At 46.3% G+C, this 23,843-nt stretch overlaps 2 protein-coding genes across 4 annotated transcripts in view; one reads left to right on the top strand and one right to left on the bottom strand.

The window, feature by feature from the left end:
- The first annotated feature begins 158 nt into the window (after positions 1 to 158).
- On the top strand, positions 159 to 2,352 carry LOC117877099 (general transcription factor II-I repeat domain-containing protein 2A-like). The gene has a single exon (XM_034769871.1). The coding sequence runs from the start codon at positions 312 to 314 to the stop codon at positions 2,118 to 2,120; it is 1,809 nt and encodes a 602-aa protein (XP_034625762.1). The 5' UTR covers positions 159 to 311; the 3' UTR covers positions 2,121 to 2,352.
- A 16,824-nt stretch (positions 2,353 to 19,176) lies between these two features.
- Positions 19,177 to 23,843, bottom strand: part of DAAM1 (dishevelled associated activator of morphogenesis 1) — a 180,639-nt gene continuing 175,972 nt past the window's right edge. For all 3 annotated transcript variants that reach the window (XM_034767842.1, XM_034767844.1, XM_034767843.1), the window contains one exon: positions 19,177 to 22,301. In XM_034767842.1, the coding sequence (XP_034623733.1) occupies positions 22,092 to 22,301 (210 nt within the window). In that variant the 3' untranslated portion in view covers positions 19,177 to 22,091. The remainder of the gene's footprint in view (positions 22,302 to 23,843) is intronic.

Here is a 23,843-nt window from a genome sequence, read left to right as displayed (position 1 = left end):
AAACAGCAAGTAGAAGAACCCACCTACATTTTGGTTGTCCCATGCTGTCTAGATCTTTCCTTCCCTTCCCTTAGATCACATGTGTCAAACTCAAGGCCCGCGGGCCACATCCGGCCCGCCATACAATTATATCCGGCCCGCGAAATCGTTTTATATATCTGTTTTTAATGGTCCTGTGATATGACGCCCCAATAACACACACTACAAATCCCATGATGCAGTGCAATTGCCGCCAACGGCAAGCCGCGGTTCAAGTTCGCGGTCTGTTGATGTATACAACGCTAATATCAAATCAAAGCTAGACCCCAACAATGGCCAAGAGAAAAATTGATTCTGAAAACCGAGGCTTTCAAAGCCGGTGGGAGAATGAGTATATGTTTACTGAAATTGCAGGTAAACCAGTGTGTCTCCTTTGCGGGAGTAATATCGCTGTAATGAAGGAGTATAACCTAAGACGGCACTACGAGACGAAACATGAGAACAAATTCAAAAACCTGAGCGCAGGACAGAAGCTACAAAAGGTAGAGGAGTTGAAGAAGAATTTGACATCCCAGCAGACGTTTTTCACCAAAGCAAAATCACAAAGTGAAGCTGCTGTGAAAGCAAGTTTCATTGTGGCCGAAGAGATCGCCAAATCAGGACGACCGTTTACCGAGGGGGAATTCGTAAAGAATTGTATGATGAAAGTGTGCGACGTCCTTTGTCCAGATAAAACGCGAGCGTTTGCAAATGTAAGCCTCAGCAGAAACACTGTTGCTAATCGGGTTTGTGAGATGGCGACTGATTTGAAAACACAGTTGATTGAAAGAGCAAAAGATTTTGTTGCATACTCCCTTGCCGTGGATGAAACTACTGACGCGACTGACACTGCACAGCTGGCGATATTTATCCGTGGTGTGGATTCCAATTTGTGCGTAACAGAGGAAATACTGGACATTAAATCGATGCACGGGACAACGAAAGGAGAAGACATCTTTGGAAATGTATTTCAAAGTGTAACCGACATGAAACTGCCGTGGGAAAAACTCGTTGGACTTACAACAGATGGCGCACCTGCTATGTGTGGTGAAAAAAATGGACTGGTGGGAAGGATGCGCTCAAAGATGCGGGAGGAGAACTGTGCCGGTGAGTTGACAGTGTATCACTGCATCATACACCAGGAATCGCTGAGTGCTAAAGTCCTAAAAATGGATCATGTGATGAACACTGTAACACAAACCGTCAACTTTATCAGAGCCCACAGTTTAAATCACCGCCAATTCCAGTCTTTTCTGCGGGAAATAGATAGCGAGTTTGGCGATATGCCATATCATACGGAGGTCCGGTGGCTAAGTCGGGGAAAAGTTCTCAAAAGACACTTTGAGCTGCGAGAGGAAATCTGCCAGTTCATGGACAGTAAGGGGAAAGACTGCACAGTTCTGCGGGATGAAAAGTGGAAATGTGAGTTGGCGTTCCTGGCTGACATAACGTCGCATCTTAGCGCTTTAAACCTTCAACTCCAGGGACGGGAGCACATAATAACCGATATGCATGATGCAGTGAAGGCATTTCAAGTGAAGCTGCGCTTATGGGAGACACAAATGCACCAATGCAACCTGTCTCACTTTCCCTGTTGCCAAGTAATACGGAACCAAGAAAGTGCCACAGTTTTCCCAAATGCCACCTTTGCTGAAAAACTCAGCGCGCTGCGCACTGAGTTCGCACGGCGCTTCAGTGACTTTGAGGCACAGAAAAGTAACTTCGAGCTGCTTCGCAACCCATTTGCAGTCGATGTGGAAACCGCACCTGTAGAAATGCAGATGGAGCTGATAGAACTGCAATGTAACGGGACACTGAAGGCAAAGTACGACACTGCGGGGCCAGCACAGTTCACTCGCTTCATTCCTGAAGCGATGCCGCAGCTCCGCCAACATGCGGCTCGAATCCTGTCCATGTTTGGCAGCACATATCTGTGCGAGCAGCTGTTCTCTGTGATGAAAATTAACAAAACGTCACACAGGAGTCGCCTCACTGATGAACACCTGCAATCGATCCTGAGAATCTTCACAACACAGAACCTAACCCCAAACATAAACGAACTTGTTGCAAAGAAAAGACTCCAAGTATCAGGCTCTGACTAAATAGGACAAGAAAATGGAATGTTATGATTTGTTATGATTATACTTTTGCTTTAAATTCAATTTTTTATTTATATTTTCAGATTTTTTAATATTCCAGCATGTACAGATTTTGAATGTATTGTATTGACAGGATATTTTTTTATGAAGAGCAAAATATTTTAAGTTGAAATGTATTTATTTTGGAATGATATCCTGTATTTTGGTTCATATTAATGGTTAAAAAACAAATATTTAGTCTGTTAAATAAATGGTTATACTGTTCGGCCCGCGAGTTTTGAGTTTTGGCCCCCTGTGCAATTGAGTTTGACACCCCTGCCTTAGATCATAGCTAATTCATGGCCTGGTAGCAATGTTACAGACACATCTCACGTTTATCCTGTCACACTCTTTTCATTTGACTGACATGAATCCACAGCTGGTCTGAGGTCACATGGTCCCTGCACACATTGCAATACAGGCCAATTTCAGGTACTACGCAGATTGGAATATTCAGGGTTGGAAAATTGGGGCCTAGTTGCATGGCAGCTCCTACTGCTTTCTTGTGCAATGTAACATTCGAGTGACAGTAAACCTGAGCTGAAAGAGGGTGAGTGGAGCCTTGGCTGTATTTTCTAGCTCTCCTTCGTACTGGAGTAGGGACCCATGAGCCAGGAACATGCACACAAATCTAGACCTCTTTATAGGGCTAAGTATTGCAGAACGCTGACCAGACATTTTGCACTGGGGAGGATGGTGCTGCATCCTTTTAAAAACAAAGGACGAAGTGAATTCACCAAGATCATCAAGAGCTCAGTTTTCTGAGCTAAGTTCGCCTGTCAAATGCGAACTAACATGATAATTTGAGGTTCTCCTCCCCCCCATGATTTGAATGTTACTGTAATCCATGTTCACTAACCAATAATCGATCAAAAACAATAATCTGTTTGTGGGCACAAATTTGTTCAATAATTAAAAAGGTCTCAGATAACCAAGCAGGAGTGAATTGATTAAGCGATTGTTAGTGCAGAACAGAAAAGATATACATTAGCAAATCCAACCATTAGAACGAATTCCTACAGCCCCTTTGCAAGCAACTGATATCAGCCTGCTTTGGACTGCTTGCTAGGTTTCAGCCTGTCACACTTATACCCCTAGATTCTTGGGGATGGGGGGGAAGGTTACAGTTTCAGCTTCTAGGAGTTCCTCTTTCCTCCCCTAGATATATCGTAGTTTAGTACTGTTCCAGACTTTGTCATAGGTCATAAATTTCCTACCTGCTGCTTACCCATTGTTGGTACACTATATTTATATATATATATTCCTGCCGACTGAGATTAAAATATTACTTGCTCAGCCTAAAGAGCGTGGCACTTGTGTTAAACATCACTAGATCTTTCTTAAGAAGTTTAGCAAGCTTGTATTTTTCCCCTTCTTAGCATGACCACAGCAGTTTATGGGAGGTCTGGTTCATGAGTGAGCTGTAGGCCCTTAAAATAGGTCAACATCACATACTGAAGACATTCACAATGAAATGCTACCCCACATTTTTATGTTCAGTTATTTGCACAAGTGGGTGTCGCTAAACCTGACTGTCCCAGGAACGATTAAAATGAATTTTTATTAACGTGGGTATCAGGGGAGTCTGGATACAACACGTGACATTTTGGCTGTCCCAGGCCCTGCAAAATTGCACACCTTTAGGTATGCAACAGAAATGTGCTAAATGCAGAGACAACCAAGGGCATGCTGGAGTTCTCCAGGAGGGATGGCTATTAAAGTTTAAATAGCAAAAAAGGGCCACCAGATGGCTCTATTGCTTTCTCTAAATGGTCCTCACGCGCACACACACACACGGAATCTTGTTTAAAGCTGAAAAATAGAAAAGGTTCCGAAATCCATCCTGGATCCATTTTGATCAGAGCAGTGGAACCTCCTGACTAAGGAAAGGATGTTGTTTTTGGGGGGCAAGTCTCATTATATGCAGTACCCAGCATCAGTCTGGCTATTATGGCCCAGATTATATGGCCCCCTCCAATGGAAATGTTAAAGGGGAGAGAAGGAGAAAGAAATCCTGTGGGTTTTCCCAGATGGAGTTTTCTTGCAGAGGGCGTTTTCCATCTGCAGAACAACCAGCAGTTCTGTCCCCAAATGCCACAGATCCCAGGGACTGCACCAGAAGCCAGGGGTAGCTCTGCAGATGTTCTGTGCCTTCACACTGGCACTGAGTCCCCCGGCTTCCCTACCCAAGCACTACAGCTTATGGTACATGAACTTTGTGCTAGATTCCCTGCATGTCTTGGGGATATATGATATGAATCCCTACCCACAGTGAGCCTGGTCTTCCTGGATCTACAGTCCCCACGCAGGGTTCTCCATGGGATCTGGGCTATAGAGTTCTCTGACCGCACCCCACAGGTTCCAGCCAGTTTCTGAAATGGTTCTGAACATGGTACCTGCTTGGCTACACATACAGCTAAATCACATCCTTCGGCCGTTTGGCTGCACCCTTTGTCAGTCACAGGCTGTTCCACAGTTCAGACAAAGCTAGAGAGGGTAAGTGCACAAGGCCAACCTATGCGGCAGTGGCACAGTTGGGATTTGAACTCTGGTGCCTGGTGCTATGCTCTGACCACTAGATCACACAGCCTCCCGTCAACCATACAGGCCCCCCAGGCTGCTCTCACACAGATGTAAACCAGGAGTAATGTTGTTGTCGTCAATGGTGTTAGGATATAGATATTCAGGCCTATACTTTAAGAATTTAGGTGTATTTTTATTACTTAACTAGTTATAGAGATATAAAAAAAAGAATTAAAATCACTGTCTGTCTAAGGGCCTTTTTTTACTGTGACAGTTTGAGGCCTGGTTCTTAGGCTAAGGCCTTCGGCTAAGCAGCAGAGGCCAGCCATAAACTGGGATGTGTCTGGTCACATCCTCACATTCCAAACTAGTTACCTTGAAATAAGGTGCTATTGGGCTGTTAGGAATACAATCCTGTCCTGATATTCCTATCACCTCCAGAGAAAGGGAAGAGCCTAGAAGTTGTAAAAGGAAACTTAGTTTGACAGCATCCTGTCTGGCAAGAACTCACTTATCAATAGCTGGGATGTGAAATTCTCATTTCTGTATTGTTCTATCACTATGGTCTCCACTTCCCTATTGTTCGTCTGTATAATCTCTGTCTGGTTCTGTGATTGTTTCTGTCTGCTATATAATTAGTTTTGTTGGGTGTCAACCAATTAAGGTGGTGGGATATAATTGGTTAAATAACCATGTTACAATATGTTAGGATTGGTTAGTTAAATTTCAGTAAAATGATGGGTTAAGGTATAGCTAAGCAGAACTCAAGTTTTACTATATAGTCTGAAGTCAATCAGGAAGTGGGGCGGGAGGGAATGGGAACAGGGAATGGGGGTGGGGGAACTGGAATCATGTTTTGCTAAGGGGGGAATGGGAACAAGGACACCGGCAAGGCTCTGTGGTGGCAGAGCTGGGAAGGGGGAGACTAAGGAAGAAAACTGGAATCATGCTTGCTGGAAGTTCACCCCAATAAACATTGAATTGTTTGCACCTTTGGACTTCGGGTATTGTTGCTCTCTGTTCATGCGAGAAGGACCAGGGAAGTGAGAGGGTGAAAGAATAAACCCCCTAACAAATGGAATTATACCCATGTAAAACTAACATGAGAGGAGAATGAGTTGCGTTTTCTGCTCAAAGGGAAAGGAAAAATGACCACCAGTGGAAACCAGTACCCGTATTTTACAACTTCAGGCAGGCCATTCAGGTATTTCCCAGGCAGGGGCAACCATTTTCCATTGTATGCCTGCAATCTACCTGACAAAATAGCGATTTACTCCGAAACAACAGATACCCAGCATGAAAAACCGCTCGCTTCCCTCATGGCAATATCCTGATTGAAGACATAAAAAAAGAGGCCTCCCTCCGTAGGCCCCAATCCTGCAATCACACGTGCACCGGCGTAATGCCATTCATCTCACTGGGCCTGCTCACGAGCAGGAAGCACAGCACGTGCACAAGTGCATGCGAGAACAGGACATTAGCATAATCGATTCCAAGGCCAGCAGGGCCCTAGGGGGCTATGGCTTTCCATGGTACAGCAGCACCCAGCCATGAGGGAGCAGCCCATGCTGCACGTGGACCCCTGCAAAGCGTGAGTGTCGGTAGAAGCAGCCGGCTGAGCAATGACACAGGAAGTGGTTTTGGGAGGAGGCCAGCACCAGCACTTGTTGGCACGGCCCAGGCCAAGTAAATGGTTCCTGCCCTCTTCTAGCTCCTCTGATGTGTGTGTGGGGGGGGGGGAGCGGAACCCAGTGGAGTGAGCGCTGTTGACATCAATGGAGCTATGCTAGATTTACAGCAACTTAGGATCTAGACCATTGTGTCTTCCTCCACTACAGCATTACCTTCACCCCTTCTATCCCCTCCGCACGTATTTTTGCTCCCTTGGTGCCCACTGTCCCAGTTCCGGAGTAGTCAGGAAGAACATGGGTTTTCTAGAATGAATGAATTCCTTGGTGGGAGAGAATGCCTGTCTGCTGCTAAAGATCTCATTTCTCAATGTAGTCATGGGGTCAGTACAAACACCTGGGTCGATCAACTCCTAGTCTGATTTTATTGACAACGTGCACTTGTTTTTATGAATGAGCAGTTAAAACAGGAGCAAAGCTCACACAGCTGTAGTACCCTCCTTCAGAACTCCAGCAAAGCAGCTGGGTTCACACCGTCAACCAGATGGCTTTGCCCGCACAACCGACCCCAGGTGCTGTCCAAAACCTGTCTCTCTACTTCCCCTGCATATTTCAAAGGCCTCCATGAGCTGAACGCGCTAGGCCTGTCATTTCACAGTCAGTGCAGTAACGGGGTTGTAGGGAGTCTGGCAACGGATAGAGTATTTTTATATCAATCCCTTCAGGACAACACTCCAGCTGACAAAGTTTTCAGGCTGCTCTTAAAGCTCAACTCTCCCACCAGCTTCTCAAATCCACTCGATCCCACCGTCTCCAGACTAGCCAGGCCTCTGTGAGGCCCTCCCCGGTTTCCATACTCTCCAAAGGTGGATGGCTGGCGCTGCTTTGCTTAGTTTCTTGGTCAGTTGAGCACCAGTCTTCCTGACTAGGTGGGGACTGGCTTAGGTTTCTGTGTCCTTTCTTTCCCCACACTGGCTGGCTGCATCTTGCGTCACCAGACTGGAGTACACTCAGCAGCTGCCTGGTAAGGGAAACCCTCAGTCACCTGCCTGGACCAGTAGCAGCAGCACACCAGCCTCTAGGGTCAGGTGGCTGAAATGCAGAGCTTGGAGTGTGTCACAATCTGTAGCTATGGTGCATAAGGATCCGTCCCCCCCTGGGGATGACCGTGGAAAATCTGGGGACGGCTGCCCTTTTGGCGGGAACTAGGAGCCTGTGGTAAAGGTTTCATGAAGTCCTGTGGCCTATTCAGAATAATGAATGTTTACTGCCCGGTGGCATTTGCTCTATGCCTAATCCTTAAAATGCAGTGATGAATTTAACAGTAAAAGTCTGTTTAATAAGGGCACAGACTGCCCCTGGCTGGCCATTCCTGACCAGTGTGTTTTGTGTGACGTTATTATGAAATTCAAGATGAATCAAATCCAGACATTTCGATAGAAAAAGCAAAGGCTATTGCACTCCCTTAGCATTCATTCAAGGGATCTTGTGGTGAAGGTAAATAGACTCACAACAGGCTGGGCGCCGTACCACGTCTGAGACAAGGAGACTGTGCGATCAACGACACGAAGTAGGGTGTTTACCAAATCCAGAGACAAAGCTCCCAGCAGGGAGACATGGAGTAGTGAGAGTGATGGATTAGGATTATCCCCTACTAGGGATGAAATCAGGAAGGTGTGCTTTTACTTGTTTCTAATTATTATGGAAAGAAGTGGGGGACGAGGGGGGGGGAAGAAAACCCTCCCAAAGGGTTTGGATCCTTCCAAAGAATGCTGGTAGCTTGTCCACCTCCCCAGCCATTAGACATAGGAATCGCTAGGAGAAAATATTCTTGTGTAATATATTTTTACATGCTAAATGTTACTTTAAACCCTTCCTTTCTCCTTGGTTTTTCATGGTATTAAGCCCTCCACTGGTTTCACGTTATATTAACAATCAAACCGTAGTGTGAAATTCTGTAACAAACAGCTGTGATGTTAATCAACATTACTACACATGCCAGTGCAGCTGGAGTTTGACAAAACATGAGGTCACACAAGCTCTCTTCAGTGGGAAGCACTGGTCTATAAATAGGAAAACCATCCTGTATTTGCCAAGACTGACGTTGCCTGTGTGTGACCACACCAAAAGGAAGCTACAACGAATAAAGACTAATGGTGAGCTAGACAGAGGCGTTCTGAATTACAGACATCGGCAGTGTACAGTGTTGTGCTTAACGGGTGCAATTTCAGTGTTAGTGACCAGCTTGAAATTAAAGTTTTTAAATGCAGGCACTTTGTTTGAGCAAGAATCCTGGAAAAATGAGAAAGCACTGAAAATCCAGGAATCTTGATGGAAAGTGTATAGAAAGAAGAATTGCATTATGATAGGGGATTTCAATCTGGGGGATATATGCTGGATGTCTCATGCTGCAACTAGTAAAGTAACTCTGGAGTTCCTAAAAATCATAGATGATAACTATCCAAGGGCTGGTCTACACTGGGGGGGGGGTCAATCTAAGATACGCAACTTCAGCTACGTCAAAGTATCTTAGATCAAATTACCTGAGGTCCACAAGATCGATCTCCCCCCGTAGTATAGACAAGGCCTAACACAAAAAATATAACTCAGTGTAATTCCATATTGGCCCTCATTTTGACAGATCAATTTATCTTTATCAGTGATCTAAATATTGATGGTTGCCTGGGTGCAAATGATCATGACCTACTCTCATTTGCTGTGTGCAACCAGTCCCAACAATAAATATATTTAGTGCTTTTAAAAAAAGCGGTTTCCCAAAGCTGAAAACAATTGTGAGCAAAATTGAGTAGGAGAAAAAGAATGTGAATGATAACTGGGAATTGTTTAAGAATTTTTTTTTTTTAATCCCCACAATACCACAATCTGGAAAGACAGCTTCTTTGGGTTAAAAAAAAAATAAATCCCTGATTAAGAGGAGAGATGAAAGTAACAATGCAAAATAAAAAAAATTATATAGCAAATGGAAAAATGTGGATGTTGATAGCAATGAGCACAAACTGACACTTAGGGCATGCAGACAATTGATAAGGGAAGTTAAGGGTATCAGTGAAACATCTATGGCCAGTAGGTGTAAGGAAAATAAGGAATTCTTTAAATATATCAGTAACAAACAAAATCCTAGCAATGGTATAGGTCTAGATAAGGATGGTGAAATTGTAAACCTTGAAGTAGAAAAAGCAGAAGTGTTCAATAAATATTTCTATTCTGTATTCAGAAAAGATGATATATTCATATCTTACTCTGATAATAAAATACTTTCTACTCAGACAGTAACTAGGAAGGATGTTAGACAGCAACTATTAAATGTTTTTAAAACTGCAGGAATGGATAACTTGCACCCAAGAGTATTAAAAGAATTGGCCAAGGGGCTATCTGAAACATTTATGTTGATTTAAAATGGAGTGGTAAGTAATGAAAGAGACAAGTCAGTTATTCAGGTCAATCTGGACCACTTGGTAAGGTTGGCTTGTTTGAGTAACATGTACTTTAATATGCCCAAATGCAATATCTAGCAACAAAGAATATAGATCACACTTACAAGATAGGGGACTGCAGCCTGGAACACAGTAACACAGAAAAGGACTTAGATATAACAACAGATAACCTATTAAACATAACCTCCCAGTGTAATGCTGTAACTAAGAGGACAAATACGATCCTTGGATGCCTAAGCAGGAGAATATCAAATAGGAGTAAGGAGATGGAATTACCTCTGTATATGGTACAAGTGTGACCATTACTGGAATACTGTGCCCAGTTCTGATATCCACATTTCAAAGGATATTGTTGGAAGTAATATTAGAAATTACAAATATTAATATGGGAGACCCCCGCCCAGACACCAAGTTAATAAAGGAATTTACGGTTAAGTTTGAAGGCCAAATGGTATTTTATACAATTGCTCTAAACCTGCCTACCGGCCTAAAAATAAGCTGTTACTACACCCAAGACCAAATCAGTGAGATAGTATTCATAAGCATGTGACCGGTATACTTACAAATAGGCAGCCAGAGGGGAAAACCGTTTCATCCTGATGTGCTCCAGCCCGTTCAGGTAAGGTCTGACAAAGAACTCACCAATTCCAAACTCTCTTTATACCCTTTCACAAACAAATAATGTCACTGCCAATTACCACTGGAGCCAAGAACTAATTTAAAGGCAGTTCACCCTAATGTTCAATTTTAATCCAGAGAAGAATTACAACCTCCTTTCTCTTCCCCTCCTTCCTGCTGACCAACAGCTTTTCACTGCACCTGGTTCACATAGGCTTGGCTTTGTAGATAACACTGGTATCCGGGATGGAAGTTCCATGTTGGCTCCTTAAGACAGATTCTTATAGTCTTATTTCAGAGGTAGGCAAACTACAGCCCGCGGGACCATCCTGCCCGGCCCTTGAGCTCCCGGCCGGGGAGGCTAGCCCCCATCCCGTCCCCTGCAATACTCCCTCCCCTGCAGCCTCAGCTTGCCATGCTGCCAGCGCTCTGGGTGGCAGGGCTATGGGCTCCTGCCAGGCAGCGCGGTGGCATGGCTGGCTCCGGCCGGGTGGCGCGACTGCCAGACATGCTGCTCTTAGCAGCATGGTAAGGGACCCGGGGGGAGGGGAGGGGGAGTTGGATAAGAGACAGGGGCCCCAGGGGGCAGTCAGGGGACAGGGGGTGGTTGGATGGGGTGGAGGTTCTGGAGGGGCGGTCAGGGGACGGGGAACAGGATGGATTGGATAGGCGTGGGAGTCTTGGGGGGGCCTGTCAGGGGGCAGGGGTTTGGATAGGGGTCAGGGCAGTCAGGGGACAGGGAGCAGGGGTGGTTGGATAAGGGGTGGGGTTCTGAGGGGGCACCTATATGGAGAAGGTATTTCTGATAGCAGATGGCTCGTTAATGTAGCAGATAAATGTAGAACAAGATCCACTGGTCAGAAGTTGACTCTAAACAAATTCAGACCAGGAATACGGTGCAAATTTTTAACACTAAGGGCAATTAGCCATTGGAACAACAATGTGGTGGTTTCTCCGTCACTTGAAGTCTTTATAATCAAAACTAGCTGCCTTTCTAAAGGAGATGCTGTACCTCAAACAGAAGTTATGGCTCAATGCAGGAATTTCTGGGGGGGAGATTCTCTGGCCTGTGAGATGCAGGAGGTCAGCTGAGATGAGCATCACAGTAAAGCCTAGAACATCTCTTCAGCTTCTCCAGAACAGGCCCCTCCCTGCTGGAGCTGGATCCCTATACCACACGACTGCTGGCTGTCCTTGCGTTGTGGAGGGCAGGGTAGGAACCCTGAACACATTTGGCTGCTTTACTGAACCACAAAACAGATGAGATATTGAACTTAAAACATCACCGAGAGCTCCCCACGTGCAGACCAGGGACTGCAGATGGGCTGATAGACCACATCTGTCTGAAACTGAGGCGCTATCAGCTAGAGCAGTGTCTCTTAACCAGTGGGTCATGCAACACCCGGGGAGGTCATGAACGGCAGCCGGGGGAGAGGGTAGCCAGACGTTGAAAATATACTCTAAGCACAGAAAAGCTCTCTCTCCACTGCCCTCCCTGTTCAAGGCCAAGTATTCTCTGTTAACCTCTGGAAACACACACACTACTTGTATCAGCCTTTCGGTGTTGTCACTGAGATATGTTTTACTCATATTTATATAGTAAACATAAGTGGTCACAAGCATTTTTGACCATGACTAAGGGGCTGTGAACCTGAAAGTTGAGAAACACCGATATTGACTGATCTTCTTTGTGCTACAGAACCTCCTTGAGGTCTTGACTGAGACTCTGTAAAACCATGTTGTGAGAGACAATCCGCGCCCCAAAGGATTAGTTTAGAAGCTAAATTCTGCTCTTATTTGCACTTGATTAAATCCAGAGTTACAGCCATGCTTTTCACTGGAGTTACTCCAGATTTACAGTGGTGAAATAAAGCAGATTTGCTTCTAAGTGTTTATAAATGTAAATATCTGATTTCATGGTTTTCATGACATTTTTTCTGAGCTTATTTTCCCCCGTCATTTTGTGTGTCCCCCTTTTGGGTAGCAGAACAATGAGACTTCACACATGGACAGCTAAGGAAGGAAAGTGACAAAGATGTTAGTCAGTTTCCCCCTCCAGTCCTCTGTGGTTTTTGCATTTCATAGGACAGGAAGCTGACTAGGGGCCTGATCTTGGAAACACTTATTACCAGGTGCACGTGTCCCACAACAAGCAATCTTATGGATGGCTCAGTAGCGTTTGCAGGATCAGGCCCTTGTATCTCAAGTTCACGTTCAGCCTTTGTGGCCAGCTCCCTGCATAAACAGCTTGCCCTAAGAGGAAACTGACTAATCAGTCAATCTCTCTTTGCAGCAAATGCCTTTAACAGGAGCTGATTACTAGGTACCAAGGGTCAGACTGTTAAAGGTATTTAGGTGCCTAGTGAGGTTTTCCTAAAGCACCTAGGCACCCAACACATCTAGATGCTTTTGAAAATCCCACAAGGTGCCTAAATACCTTTCAAAATATGGCCCCAATGGAGTAAGTCACTGCTCCTGCAAGCTGATCTGTATGAGTGGGCTCCTGCACGAAATTGCACCAGTTTATCTAAAGGCATGTCGTTAAATCGGAGCACCTACGTGTGGACACTCTTAAATCAATTTAAATGGTTTCTAGCAACTTAGCTTGCCTCTATACATTTACAAAGGCAAGTTAAACCAGTATAAGCCGTTTTAAACCGGTGCGTGTCTCTACACAGGGGTTTGTATTAGTTTAATTAGAGCAATGCAAGGGGTGTGTGTGTGTAGACAAGCCCTCAACTAAGCACAAGACATTTTTGTGAACCAAGGACAGAGGAAAGGAGATTGTCTTGATTCTAACATGTTTCTTAAGTCTCCTAGCCTGGCCAGAAAGTGCCCTGGATAAAAAACAAAACAAACAAAATGTGTTTTTTTGTTTGTTTGCACCAAAACACATTCTGATTTCTGATCGCTTCTCCCTTCCTAGCTACATTAATATTAGAAAGTGGAGAGGCAGCCTTTCAACTTCTACTCTCTGGGAGGCAGGATGGGTCTTGGTTGCAGAAACGGGAAAACAGTGCCTTGAGCCTGCATAACTCAAAGAGCGAGTACATGCAGAAGAATCTATAAAGCTTGCCTGCTTTTCCTTATGAAAACCAAATGGCATTTAAATTCAGTAAGCAACATTCTTCTCTTCATCCCCAGTGAAACCATGCTAGAGCATGGAAGAGTGGGCAGGCAGAGAGCTGTGCGCAGGGCTGCCATGCAGATCTGCTTCTGCCGTCATTTCGGATGCAGGAAATCCTTTGTTTACCACAAAGGAAGCACATACATGGTTTTGTCCTCCCTGGTTTTCTTCCACGTGAGATCTGAGATGAACACTTAATGCTGTTGCTGAGGCGACTGCTCTAGAAATGAAAAATAAGTGCTGGGAACATAAAACCACAGTACAACCAGGTTCTGCTGCTGGAGTCATGGTGCATTCTGGACAGTTTACCCTCATCGCTCGAGAATGAACTATTTCAAAGTAATCCTTGGTGCTTTTCAGGGGGGAGATCGGAAAGCACTCGCTAATGGTGAAACAGAGGCACAGAGAGATTAAGGCCCAGAGCCAATGGGAGTTAGGATGCCTGAAGTGACTTGTCCAAGCTCATAGGGGTGAATCAGTGGCAGATCCAGGAATCAAAGCCAAGCTGCCAGGTTCCTCCACAAGAAGGCAGCGTGGTTGGCAGGACTTTGGAAAATGTCGTTTATAGATAGGCTGGGCAGGATTCCATTTTTATTTTAAAGATTTATTTTTATTTTGACAGGTGCTGGCAATGAAGGGGAGGGAGTAAGGGCAGCACCGACAGAAGGGCTGCAAGAGGCTCCCTACACAGCCAATGGGGCCCAAGATGCTGGGGCACCAAGCGCCTGGGAAGCTGCAGTGTTGGCCTGGTGGAGCAGAGACCCCCCCCGCCCTCCCCCAGCCAGGACTGCAAGGAGGAGGTAGAGGATGAGCCCTGGCCATGAGGACAGAATCATTTAGCAAAGGGTTGGACTCCCCCATGGCTGGGGGTGGGGCACATCTCAGTCCCAGCCAGTTGGTCTCTGCTCTGTCCCACCAGGACTGCAGCCTTCCTCGTGCCCTGAGCCTGCAGGGCCCAGGTGGCACTGGCTCTGCGGCAGCAGAGAGAGCCCTGTGCACCCCTGCTGCCACGGGAGAGAGGGAATGGGTCCGTGATGGGGGAGAAGGGACCTCAAAGGGCTCCCTGCACTTCTGCAGGGATGGCGATGCCCTTCCCTGCAGGCCCAACCGGGAAGGCTGCAGTTCCACCAGCTGCTCTGGACAAGGTTGGTCGATGGCAGCGGAAATGGACATTCAGTGACACCTAGCAATTAAACGCGAGGCCTGCCAAGCCTACTTCCACCTGTGTCATTCCCCTGTAATGAAACAGTCTGTGTCCCAAAGGTGGCCTGCCACCATATTAAAGGCACAACCCTAAAGGTCCTTGGTGCATGACATCGTAACCCAGGAAAGGACGAACGCAGCTAGGGCCCTGGCTTGCCTCCATGTAGCTCTGGCTCCAAGATCTAGTCCTCATGCCTGGGCTCTGATTACACTAGCAAATAAGATCAGTGAGACAGGTTAACCACCAGCTGGTCGGCTTCCAGGGGCTCTAGTTCCAGGCTGCTCAGCCCATCCACTTGCTCTTATCTGCCTTGGGCTATAGAACAGTGCTGTCAGCAAGTGATGTGGGATGCAGCTGGCCTCTGCCAGCAACCCCAACAGGGACCTTTAATCCCTTCCTGCCGTGCTCTAGTGGGGTTTGCCCACCCCGCTGGGGAGGGAGTGGAAGAAACACCTTGCTACGCACTGAAGAATAGTCCCTTGTTCAGAGACTGATTCTAGCTCCATGGGGCCTGAATCTGAACATCACCCCCGCCCCACACACACACACAGTGGAAAGGCCAGTGGAGGAGGCGTTCACTGCTCAGCAGCACAAAGACCATGTGAAAAATGCCAGTCAGCAAGTTGCAGAGGAAAAGGTCTCACATGCTCTTTGGCCACCTTCCCCCTGCTTTTTCATCTGTTCACAACCAAATTGTTACCATGGCAGCAAGTGTCTGACATGAACCATCCTCCGGCGTTTTTACTTTCTTTCCCTTTAACTCTGTTTTGTTGAGTCAATCGTCTTTTTATCCTTTCACGATTTACCTGTCTCTGGGTTGTTTGTTTATAAACCAGTGCCGGACTGAATTTCTCCTTCCTCTGGTCGGCCGGAGTCGGGGCTTTAGTTTGGTTAGGAAAAATTCCCAATAAGCATTAAAAGTGCGTGCGCTGAGGGTGAGCTGTGTCCAGCGAGCATGGGGGCAGCTGGTGCCCCAGAGAAGCTGTGTGTTTCACTGAAGTGAAGTGGAGTCACAGCTTCTGTTTCAGGGCTATAAAGGGAGCTAAAATCCAGGGCAAAGCTTATTTCTACAGCATGTTTCCCCCAGGGGATAGCGAATTCCATATTGGAGCACAGTGATTGTTTGCAGTATTAATGCTTAAAATACAATATTTTATCAGATCAATTATTTAACTCCCTTGGGGTCAGGGAATATTAAGTGCCAAAGCCTGGCTTCAGGACAGCACTTAAGCATGTGCATAAAGTTGAACACCTAGCTTGTCATCAGTAGATCTCCAAGCACTTTCCAAAGGAGAGCAGTATCATTATCCTCATTTTACAGGTGGGGAAACGGAGGCACAGGAAAGTTCAAATGACTTTTCTCTTGGGGGAGTTAGGACTAGAGCCCAGGTCTCCTGAGCGCCAGGCCAGTGCTCTATCCAAACCGGCTGGCCCTACTCCCACACTGTGCCCCATTTCCATCCCAGGGAGCAGCAGCAGGGCCTCTACCCCCACTTCCAGAGGCCCCTTCGCCCTCACCGAACTTTCTCCAGCTGCTGGGGTAGAGCTGCTGTACTGGGTGGGCCCTGCTGGGGTAGGGTGTTACGCCCCCCTCCTACCCCAAAGCAACAGGGCTTAGCCTGAACACCGAGGAGAGATGAATGGGGTAGTGCGCACCTCTTGGACCTATTGCTTCAGGCTGGCCTCAGACTCAGGCAGAGGCAGCAGCATTGGTTACACGCCGCTCGCCGCGCCAGGCTTTTCTTTACAGACATGAGGGCCAGAGATTTCCTTTTTATTTATTTTTAAATCTGAGCTCCTAACACTCCCATGACTCCAGGTGCTGGGCCCTTGATACAAATCCAGCCCTGCTTGGAGCAGGTGGGGAAGTCACCTACTTCCATCCTTCTTTTCAGAACTTATTTTTATGTAGCTATTTGGAGTTTGTGGAAGGGACAGCTCATCGGACACGTGTAGCACCCAGCACAGTGACTTCCCCAGTGACAGGGTTTGGCTAGTCACAGCTCTTTAAAACGTTTGTCATCCTGCTCTCATCTGGTGAGGGAGAAGATAGGGCCTACCTCACTGGGAAATTAGACCCTGAGTGGCTGGGTTCTGGCTATTTATTCACAAGCCGGCTGAAGATGCAGATCTCCCCAACCTCAACGCAGAGGCAATAAAGGAGAGGCTGATCTCTCTTGCTACCTGCAGTCTTAAGGGGGCTCCTTCTTGGTATGGAGCACATGCTGCCTTGCAACCCAGGGCCACTTGCAGCAGGGGGAGGTCAGGGTGGAGCGGCAGCAGCTGAGTAGAACATTCCAGGGCCATTCTACCTACACAGGGGCCATCTAGGGAAGCTGCTGCCCCTGCTCCAAACAGGATCATTGTGAATCACTGCCCCTCTGCTCCGCCCCGAGCTGGCCTCTGCTGCCGCCTGACAGTAAGCATGCTGGGATCTGGGCCACGGAGCACTGCTGGGCCCGGGCTGTTATTCAAGGAGCCGCTCCATTGGGATTCTGTCTTGTATCTGCACTTCAAAGACGGGGGATGAGGATGCTTGAGCCCTCTCACCTCCCCTGTCCCGTGCAGCCAGTGAGCAGTTTGCCTGAAGTAGGTAACAGGGTGGCTGCCTGAGAAAAGCAGGGCTTTGGAGCAGAGCCTGGAGCAGCTCCGGAGCAGTGGCGCTGCAGGTTTTTGCCTGGAGCTGGAGAGGAGCCGGAGCACAGCTCCAAAGCCCTGGAGAAAAGACAATTAAAGAAGTTCCTGTCAGTGGCTATTAGCCAAGGTGGTCAGAGACCCAGGCGTCACTAAACCTCGGACTGCTGAAGCTGGGACTGAGTGACCAGGGATGGATCACACACAGTTGCGCGGTTCTGTTCATTCCCTCTGAAGCACGTGGCACCGGCTGCTGGCAGAAGACAGGACACTGGGCTAGATGGACCGTGGGTCCGGCCGTTCTTATGTTCCAAAGATTTCCAGGAACAACAGCAGTAGGAGCAGCAGATGGGCTCCACCAGCGTGTTCAGAAACAGGGCAGGTGCTGCATCTCATCGTTCTGCTTGGCTGCAATCTGTACCCAGCCAGCAACGTCTCCTCCTCGGTACTGCCCAGCCCCGTCTCCTTCGCCGCACCAGAACCAAGGGCATCTGCAGGGCCTCGCTGTTCCCCTGAGCCGAGCGCAAGGAATGCCGTAATCGCAAGAGACAGTTTCAAAGGTTAGGAAGAGGATACATGCAAATGATTGTGCCTCAGCAACAATAACCTTTTCCATTCATGGTCAGAGCGCGCGTTAGAAATCGAGCACAGCGCAGGCTGCTGCATCCTCTTTGGCGGTAATGCCTTCGCCACGGGCTTCAGTGAGCCGATCCAGCAAGCTCCTCTCCCAAGCCCTCTCCCCGCCCCCAATCTCTTCTAAGCAGGAGGGGTGGGGGCTGATGCACAATCTGTCCAGCAGAAATGTCTGAAATTGGCCTCTGCACACTGGAATCTGGGGCTCATTCACTCAATGGCAGGAGGCCAATGCACCACTTCTGTCCCAGGTCAACTCACACAGCTGGGTGTGAGTGGTGCACAGACTGTGCCCGGGCAGACTGCAACCAGCGGCTGACCTGCCCTTTCGATCACACAAGGGGCACTAGACAAAAAATATTTCTCCCCCCAGCCCTTCACTTAACTGTTCCCTGCTCGAGTAGCCCTGTTCTCTCCTTTCTCCCATAGTTCCCTACCCATGTCTATGCTATTCCCCTTCCATCTGTTTTCATCTCTCTGCCCTTCGGATACCCCAATCTGACCAACCTCATTGCTCTGCCGGCTCTCATAGAATCTCAGGGCTGGAAGGGACCTCAAGAGGTCATCTAGTCCAACCCCCTGCTCAAAGCAGGACCAATCCCCAACTAAACTCTCCCCCTCCCTCAAACCCCCTCTGCTCCACAGCGAAGACTAGATCTCTCCCTACTCACTTTATTGCTCTGCCTTGGGTCAGGCTCTGTTTAACTACAGCATCTCCTCCACTCTGGGATCCATTCCCGACTGCCACCGACTTCCTGAGCGATCTGGGGCGAGTCACTTAGGGCAAAAGGGCTTACCTGTCTCAGGAGCCTAAGTCCCATTGACTTTCAGATTCCTGAATCAATTGGGTGCTTTTGGAAAGCTTGGCTTTTAAAACTTTTGTTCCTCAGTGAAATGGAGACAGCAATTCCTTCCCATACAGGGGTGCCACCAGGGTGAATTCACTGGCTGTGAGGTGCTCAGTATGCAGACTTTTCCAGCACACAGGTTGATACTCCAGGCTTACATCAGCAAGACAGACAGACCAGAATCTGGGCCTTTGTGAACTCACTAAAAAAAAATAAACACTTTTTTTCCCCCCTACTCAGCAGCCTACTCGCAACAATCCAAAACAGGCAGCTTCACTTTCTTCTGAGGACACACAGGAGCAGCTGCTCTACAAATCGGCTTGAAAAATAACTCATGGGCTCCACGGACGTACACTCAATGCAAGTCTTTTGCTTTATTGCATATTGCCATCTTAAAAAATGTACAGTCTCATAACATACACAGCATTTCCTGGCAGCTAAACTACTAACATTCTTGCACCTAACTTGGTTGACTACTAAGCTAAGAAGGTCCATGACATATACTTCAGTTTACAAGTAATTTTTTCCTTTTTGGCATTATTAAAAAAAAAAAATCTGTAAAATACACACCCAAGAGAAAAGAGTGGCTACTGACACCGGCACCTGTTTAAAAGTAGCTTTCAACAATGGCACATGAAATTACCTGCACACGGCCTTTTGTTTGGAAAGAAAACTAAATGGCAAACACAGCCCAATAACCAGGCTGATAGAAAACAAGAATGATCTGGAAGGGCAACTGAGCCCCCGAGCCTCCACTGGAATCCCATAGGGTGAAGCCTGAGAGCACCGCTTGGCTACACAGGCTGCGGAAGCGGGATCCCAATGCAGGACTGGAGACCTTTTCAACTTCAAAACGCATTATTCTAGCTAAACAATTAACTGACCATTCCTCAGATCGTCAGACACGAGACTCCCCCGCCCACCAAAAAGAGTCCGTTCCCTAAACTGTGTCAGCCCAAATTTCTTAATCCATAAATAGAAAATATAAATAGAGGCACTTTAGTTAAGGAACAAGAATCACCATTAAACGTTTTTTTCCCTTTCTTCTTCTTCTTAAAACAAAGTGCTTCACTCCCAATCTTTGAAAATTTGCAGGTTTCGCAGTTGCTTTGATAGGAGGTGCAGGACTTTACCGAGCTGTAACTTTGTATTTATTACTGTTTTATACGCTTTTTTTTTTTATACTTACAGTGCGTCGAACGTTGCAATGAGGAAAAACAAAAATCGTAAGACCACAGCTCTTGACAACTCTTTTTAAAGTGATACTTCACAGCTTTCAGAAAGCACAGAGACCCCGGGCTGGCTCTAGGTGCTAAGAACCATATTTTTATACAAGTTACTTTAAACAGCACATTTGCTATACAGTACATATAGGAAAAATGACATCCCAATCCCACCGATAATACCCATTACATGAAAAACTTATTTCGAATAGTGTTAATATCTAGTGCAACAGGGACAAACTAATCTCTCCACAGGAAAAAACAAAAAACGAGCATAAGAATATTGATGGTATAAAAGAGTTTGTTGGTTAAAAAAATAAAACCACCACAAATAAATAAAAGCAAAAAGTAACAGTCTTCCATATATTCTGTATAATTTAAGAATATTAAGTGTTACTATGTTAATGGCATTTACTTTTTATTTTCCAATTTTTTTAAAAATTTTTAAAATTTCTGTATTTATTACTTGTTACTAGTTTACTCCCTGAGAGCTTTGGGCTTTTTTTGGACTGACATTTTACAGGTAGTTTTGCTTACAAATTTTAATGACAATATAAAAACAGCAAACCACTTGAAAACGTACATTGTTAAGAGAGAAACATTTCTTGGCATCATTGCTACTGTATGTCCGCTAAAAACAAGGGGCCCGGTTCAAAGCCCACTGAAGTCAATGGGGGCCTGTCCATCGACACAATGGTTTTTGAATCAAGTCCTCTGTGCATTGGTTTAAATGACCTTCAGTTCGGACCTACATTTAGGTTACGTCTACACTAGAAAAGCTACAGCAGCATAACCGCAGTGCTGCGCCGCTGTAGTGCTTCAGTGTACACACCCACTACGACTACCGTCACTGTAGGTAAGTCCATCTCCTCAAGAGAAGGTTGCTAGGCCAACAGAAGAATTCTTCCATTGACCTAGCCCTGTCTGCACCAGGGGTTAGGTCGGCTTAACTACATCACTGAGGAGATTTTTCACACCCTTGAGCGACAGTTTGGTTGACTTAACTTTTTAGTGCAGACGTGGCCTTACAGAGGATACAGTTTGTCCCACTGAATAGAAAATGGGGGGGAGGGGGGAAAATGACAACACAAAAAGTTGATGCTCTGTCTCAGCAGAGAACCCCTCCCTCCCCCGCTTCCCATTTGTCATGGGCAAGAAAACGTTGTAAAGGTAGAACTATGTCTATGTATTGTTATAGCAATAAGCACACTGTGGTAATCTGTCTTGAGCAAGAGCAAGGGTTGCAGAAAGAGAAGTAAGTCCAGTGCTTCCCAAAAACAATTGAAAAGGGATTATCAAGAGAGTGTACAGTACAGAACTCATCGGAACCCGCACAAGAGCACAGATGTTCAAGTCTTGACTAATAATAAAATGGATTGTTTCCACTTGACTTTTTCTTTTTCCCCCCCAAACACACTTCAGACTGTGCGCAAGGCGTTCCTAGTAGACTTTAACATACTGTATTCTTACACCACCACTACAGTCTCCAGGCTGATCCCCAGCAGTCTGTGATGACACCCCAGCACCAGTGGTTCGGATAGCGGCGCTGTTTTTGTTTCTCTCTATGCTCTCCGACACCAGTTACACCAAGGTAAAGAATTCCAAAGGGAGACCAAGTAGAAAATATTTCTCAATGCCTTTGTTTACTACAAGGAATGTTTTTGTCATCTCTTTCTCAGGAGACACAATGTTGTGCTTGTGCACCAGAATAACTACTTTTTGAACAACGTGGTTGAAGGAAAGAAAATGGAATTTGTACTCAGTGACCAGTGTCTATATACGTGTTTGCGTGGCACACATATATACACTGTCCTGCTTGACAGAGACAGACACTTATATTCTCCATACATACCAACAACCAGACTTTTTATATACACAACACATATATACACACACACACACACACACACACACACACACACAGAGAAAGAGAGTGTGCCACTGTTTCGGTTTGAATTACAAGGCAGTATAATGAAAAATCCTAGCCACTTCAAAAAGACTGCTAATCAGTTTTCTAAAAAACGTTTACAAAACCAAAAGGATCAGAAGTTGAGTTTGGTGACCGGCCTCTCGCGGCTGCTGTCCGTCAGCTGGTTAGTTATGCGCTTGCGATTCCGTTTCAGTTTCGAAAGGTCTTTGTCAAAGACTTCACCTGACCGTAAAGCCGAAACGAGGTCGTCAAACTCCCCACCTTCCTCGCTGTTTTCTTTAGCCTTTCTGGCCTTGCGTTCCCGCTCGCGCTGTTCTTTCAGCTAGAGAGGAACCAAAAAGAAAAATAATCCAGCTTGTTTTCTGTAACGCATTGACCTGAAAGGTATACAATTTAAGGCCTTGTTTTGGTTTTTTGGCCTGGTCTACATCGAAGTAATTTACCATCATCACGCTGTGGATTGGGGTGTGATTTTTTTTTTTTTTTAAATCAAAATGGTTACACTGCTACAACCACGGAATGGATGCATAGTACAGAGATGACTGACTGGTCTGTTATTCACTTGCTCTCAAACCGGAAAGCTATAGCAGTATAAAGCACATACATCCCAGTATACCTGAATCCAGCGTATGGGGCTGTATTGCTTTTACTATGCCGATACAGCTAAAAGCAGGACAACCTGCTAGTGTAATAAGCCTTCAGGTACCACTGTGACTAGAGCTATGTTGCTCTAGCAGCAACTTCAGGAGCTCCCTGGTCTGCAGTGCGTGTGTGCTGCACCTCCCAGAACCAGAGGTGGCAGCACATGCCACCCTGTCTGTGCCTGGCTTGGCTGAAACATTGAAATGTTCTGGATTTCAATACTGAAAAAAGATCCCCATTAAAAAAAGAAAAAGGAAAAATTCAACTAACATTCTCTCATCTTCTGATCAGTGTTCAAGCTAGTCAGAGACACACTTTTACACATTTCAATGGGAGGAAGGAAAAAAAAAAAGAAAAACTGATGAAATTCTTTCCGTGTTTTCAGCCAGGCCTGGCAATGCTGGCTGAATGCAAAGGGCAGGGTTGGAGACAGCCGACAAAGGTGTCAGCCCCATCTGTCCCCGAGCCTATTTGGGGTGATCTAAGCCCCTTGGAGCGCTAGCAGGGAGCAGCCTTTGAGTGACGGAGCCCCACTCCACAGCAATCTCATCCTTTATTTAAAAAATACAACACAAGTGCCCCGGAACCAGTGTACGTTCGATAGCTGGCCAGTAGACGTCGTTATCCATTTCTGTCACTGCTTAGCAGCTACGTATATTGGTGGGATTCCAGTACAGTGACTGTAGTAACATGGCAGGCTTCCTATGCACGGTGCAGCAACATCACACCGCTGGCACTGCTTTGGAGGGAACAATCCCGGTTTTAAGCAACAGAGGGTCCTGTGGCACCTTTGAGACTAACAGAAGTACTGGGAGCATAAGCTTTCGTGGGTAAGAACCTCACTTCTTCAGATGCAAGGTCTTGCATCTGAAGAAGTGAGGTTCTGACCCATACTTCTGCTAGTCTTAAAGGTGCCACAGGACCCTCTGTTGCTTTTTACAGATTCAGACTAACACAGCTACCCCTCTGATACTCTACAGGCAAATGATTCTGTAGTTTATCACCTCTCAGCTGTGCTGTATTTATTTATTGGTCATTCCATGGTGCTCATCGACATAGTGTCTGAGCTCTCACCAACATTAATGTATTATCCTCACAACACCTCAGTGTGGTACAGAAGAGTTGTTATCCCCATTTTACAGGTGGTGAACTGAGGCACACAGAAACCAGTTTTGCCCAGGGCCACAACAAAGCACTTTGGCAGAACCAGGATTTGAACCCA

The sequence above is a fragment of the Trachemys scripta genome, chromosome 4 (assembly GCF_013100865.1).
Source record: "Trachemys scripta elegans isolate TJP31775 chromosome 4, CAS_Tse_1.0, whole genome shotgun sequence".
NCBI lineage: Eukaryota > Metazoa > Chordata > Testudines > Emydidae > Trachemys > Trachemys scripta.
The sequence above is the reverse complement of the archived record's forward strand: the minus strand, read 5'-3'. Positions and strand labels throughout refer to the sequence as shown.

Excerpts from the sequence above, each read along its gene's own strand:
- LOC117877099 (XM_034769871.1), top strand. The coding sequence starts at position 312 with ATGGCCAAGAGAAAAATTGATTCTGAAAACCGAGGCTTTCAAAGCCGG.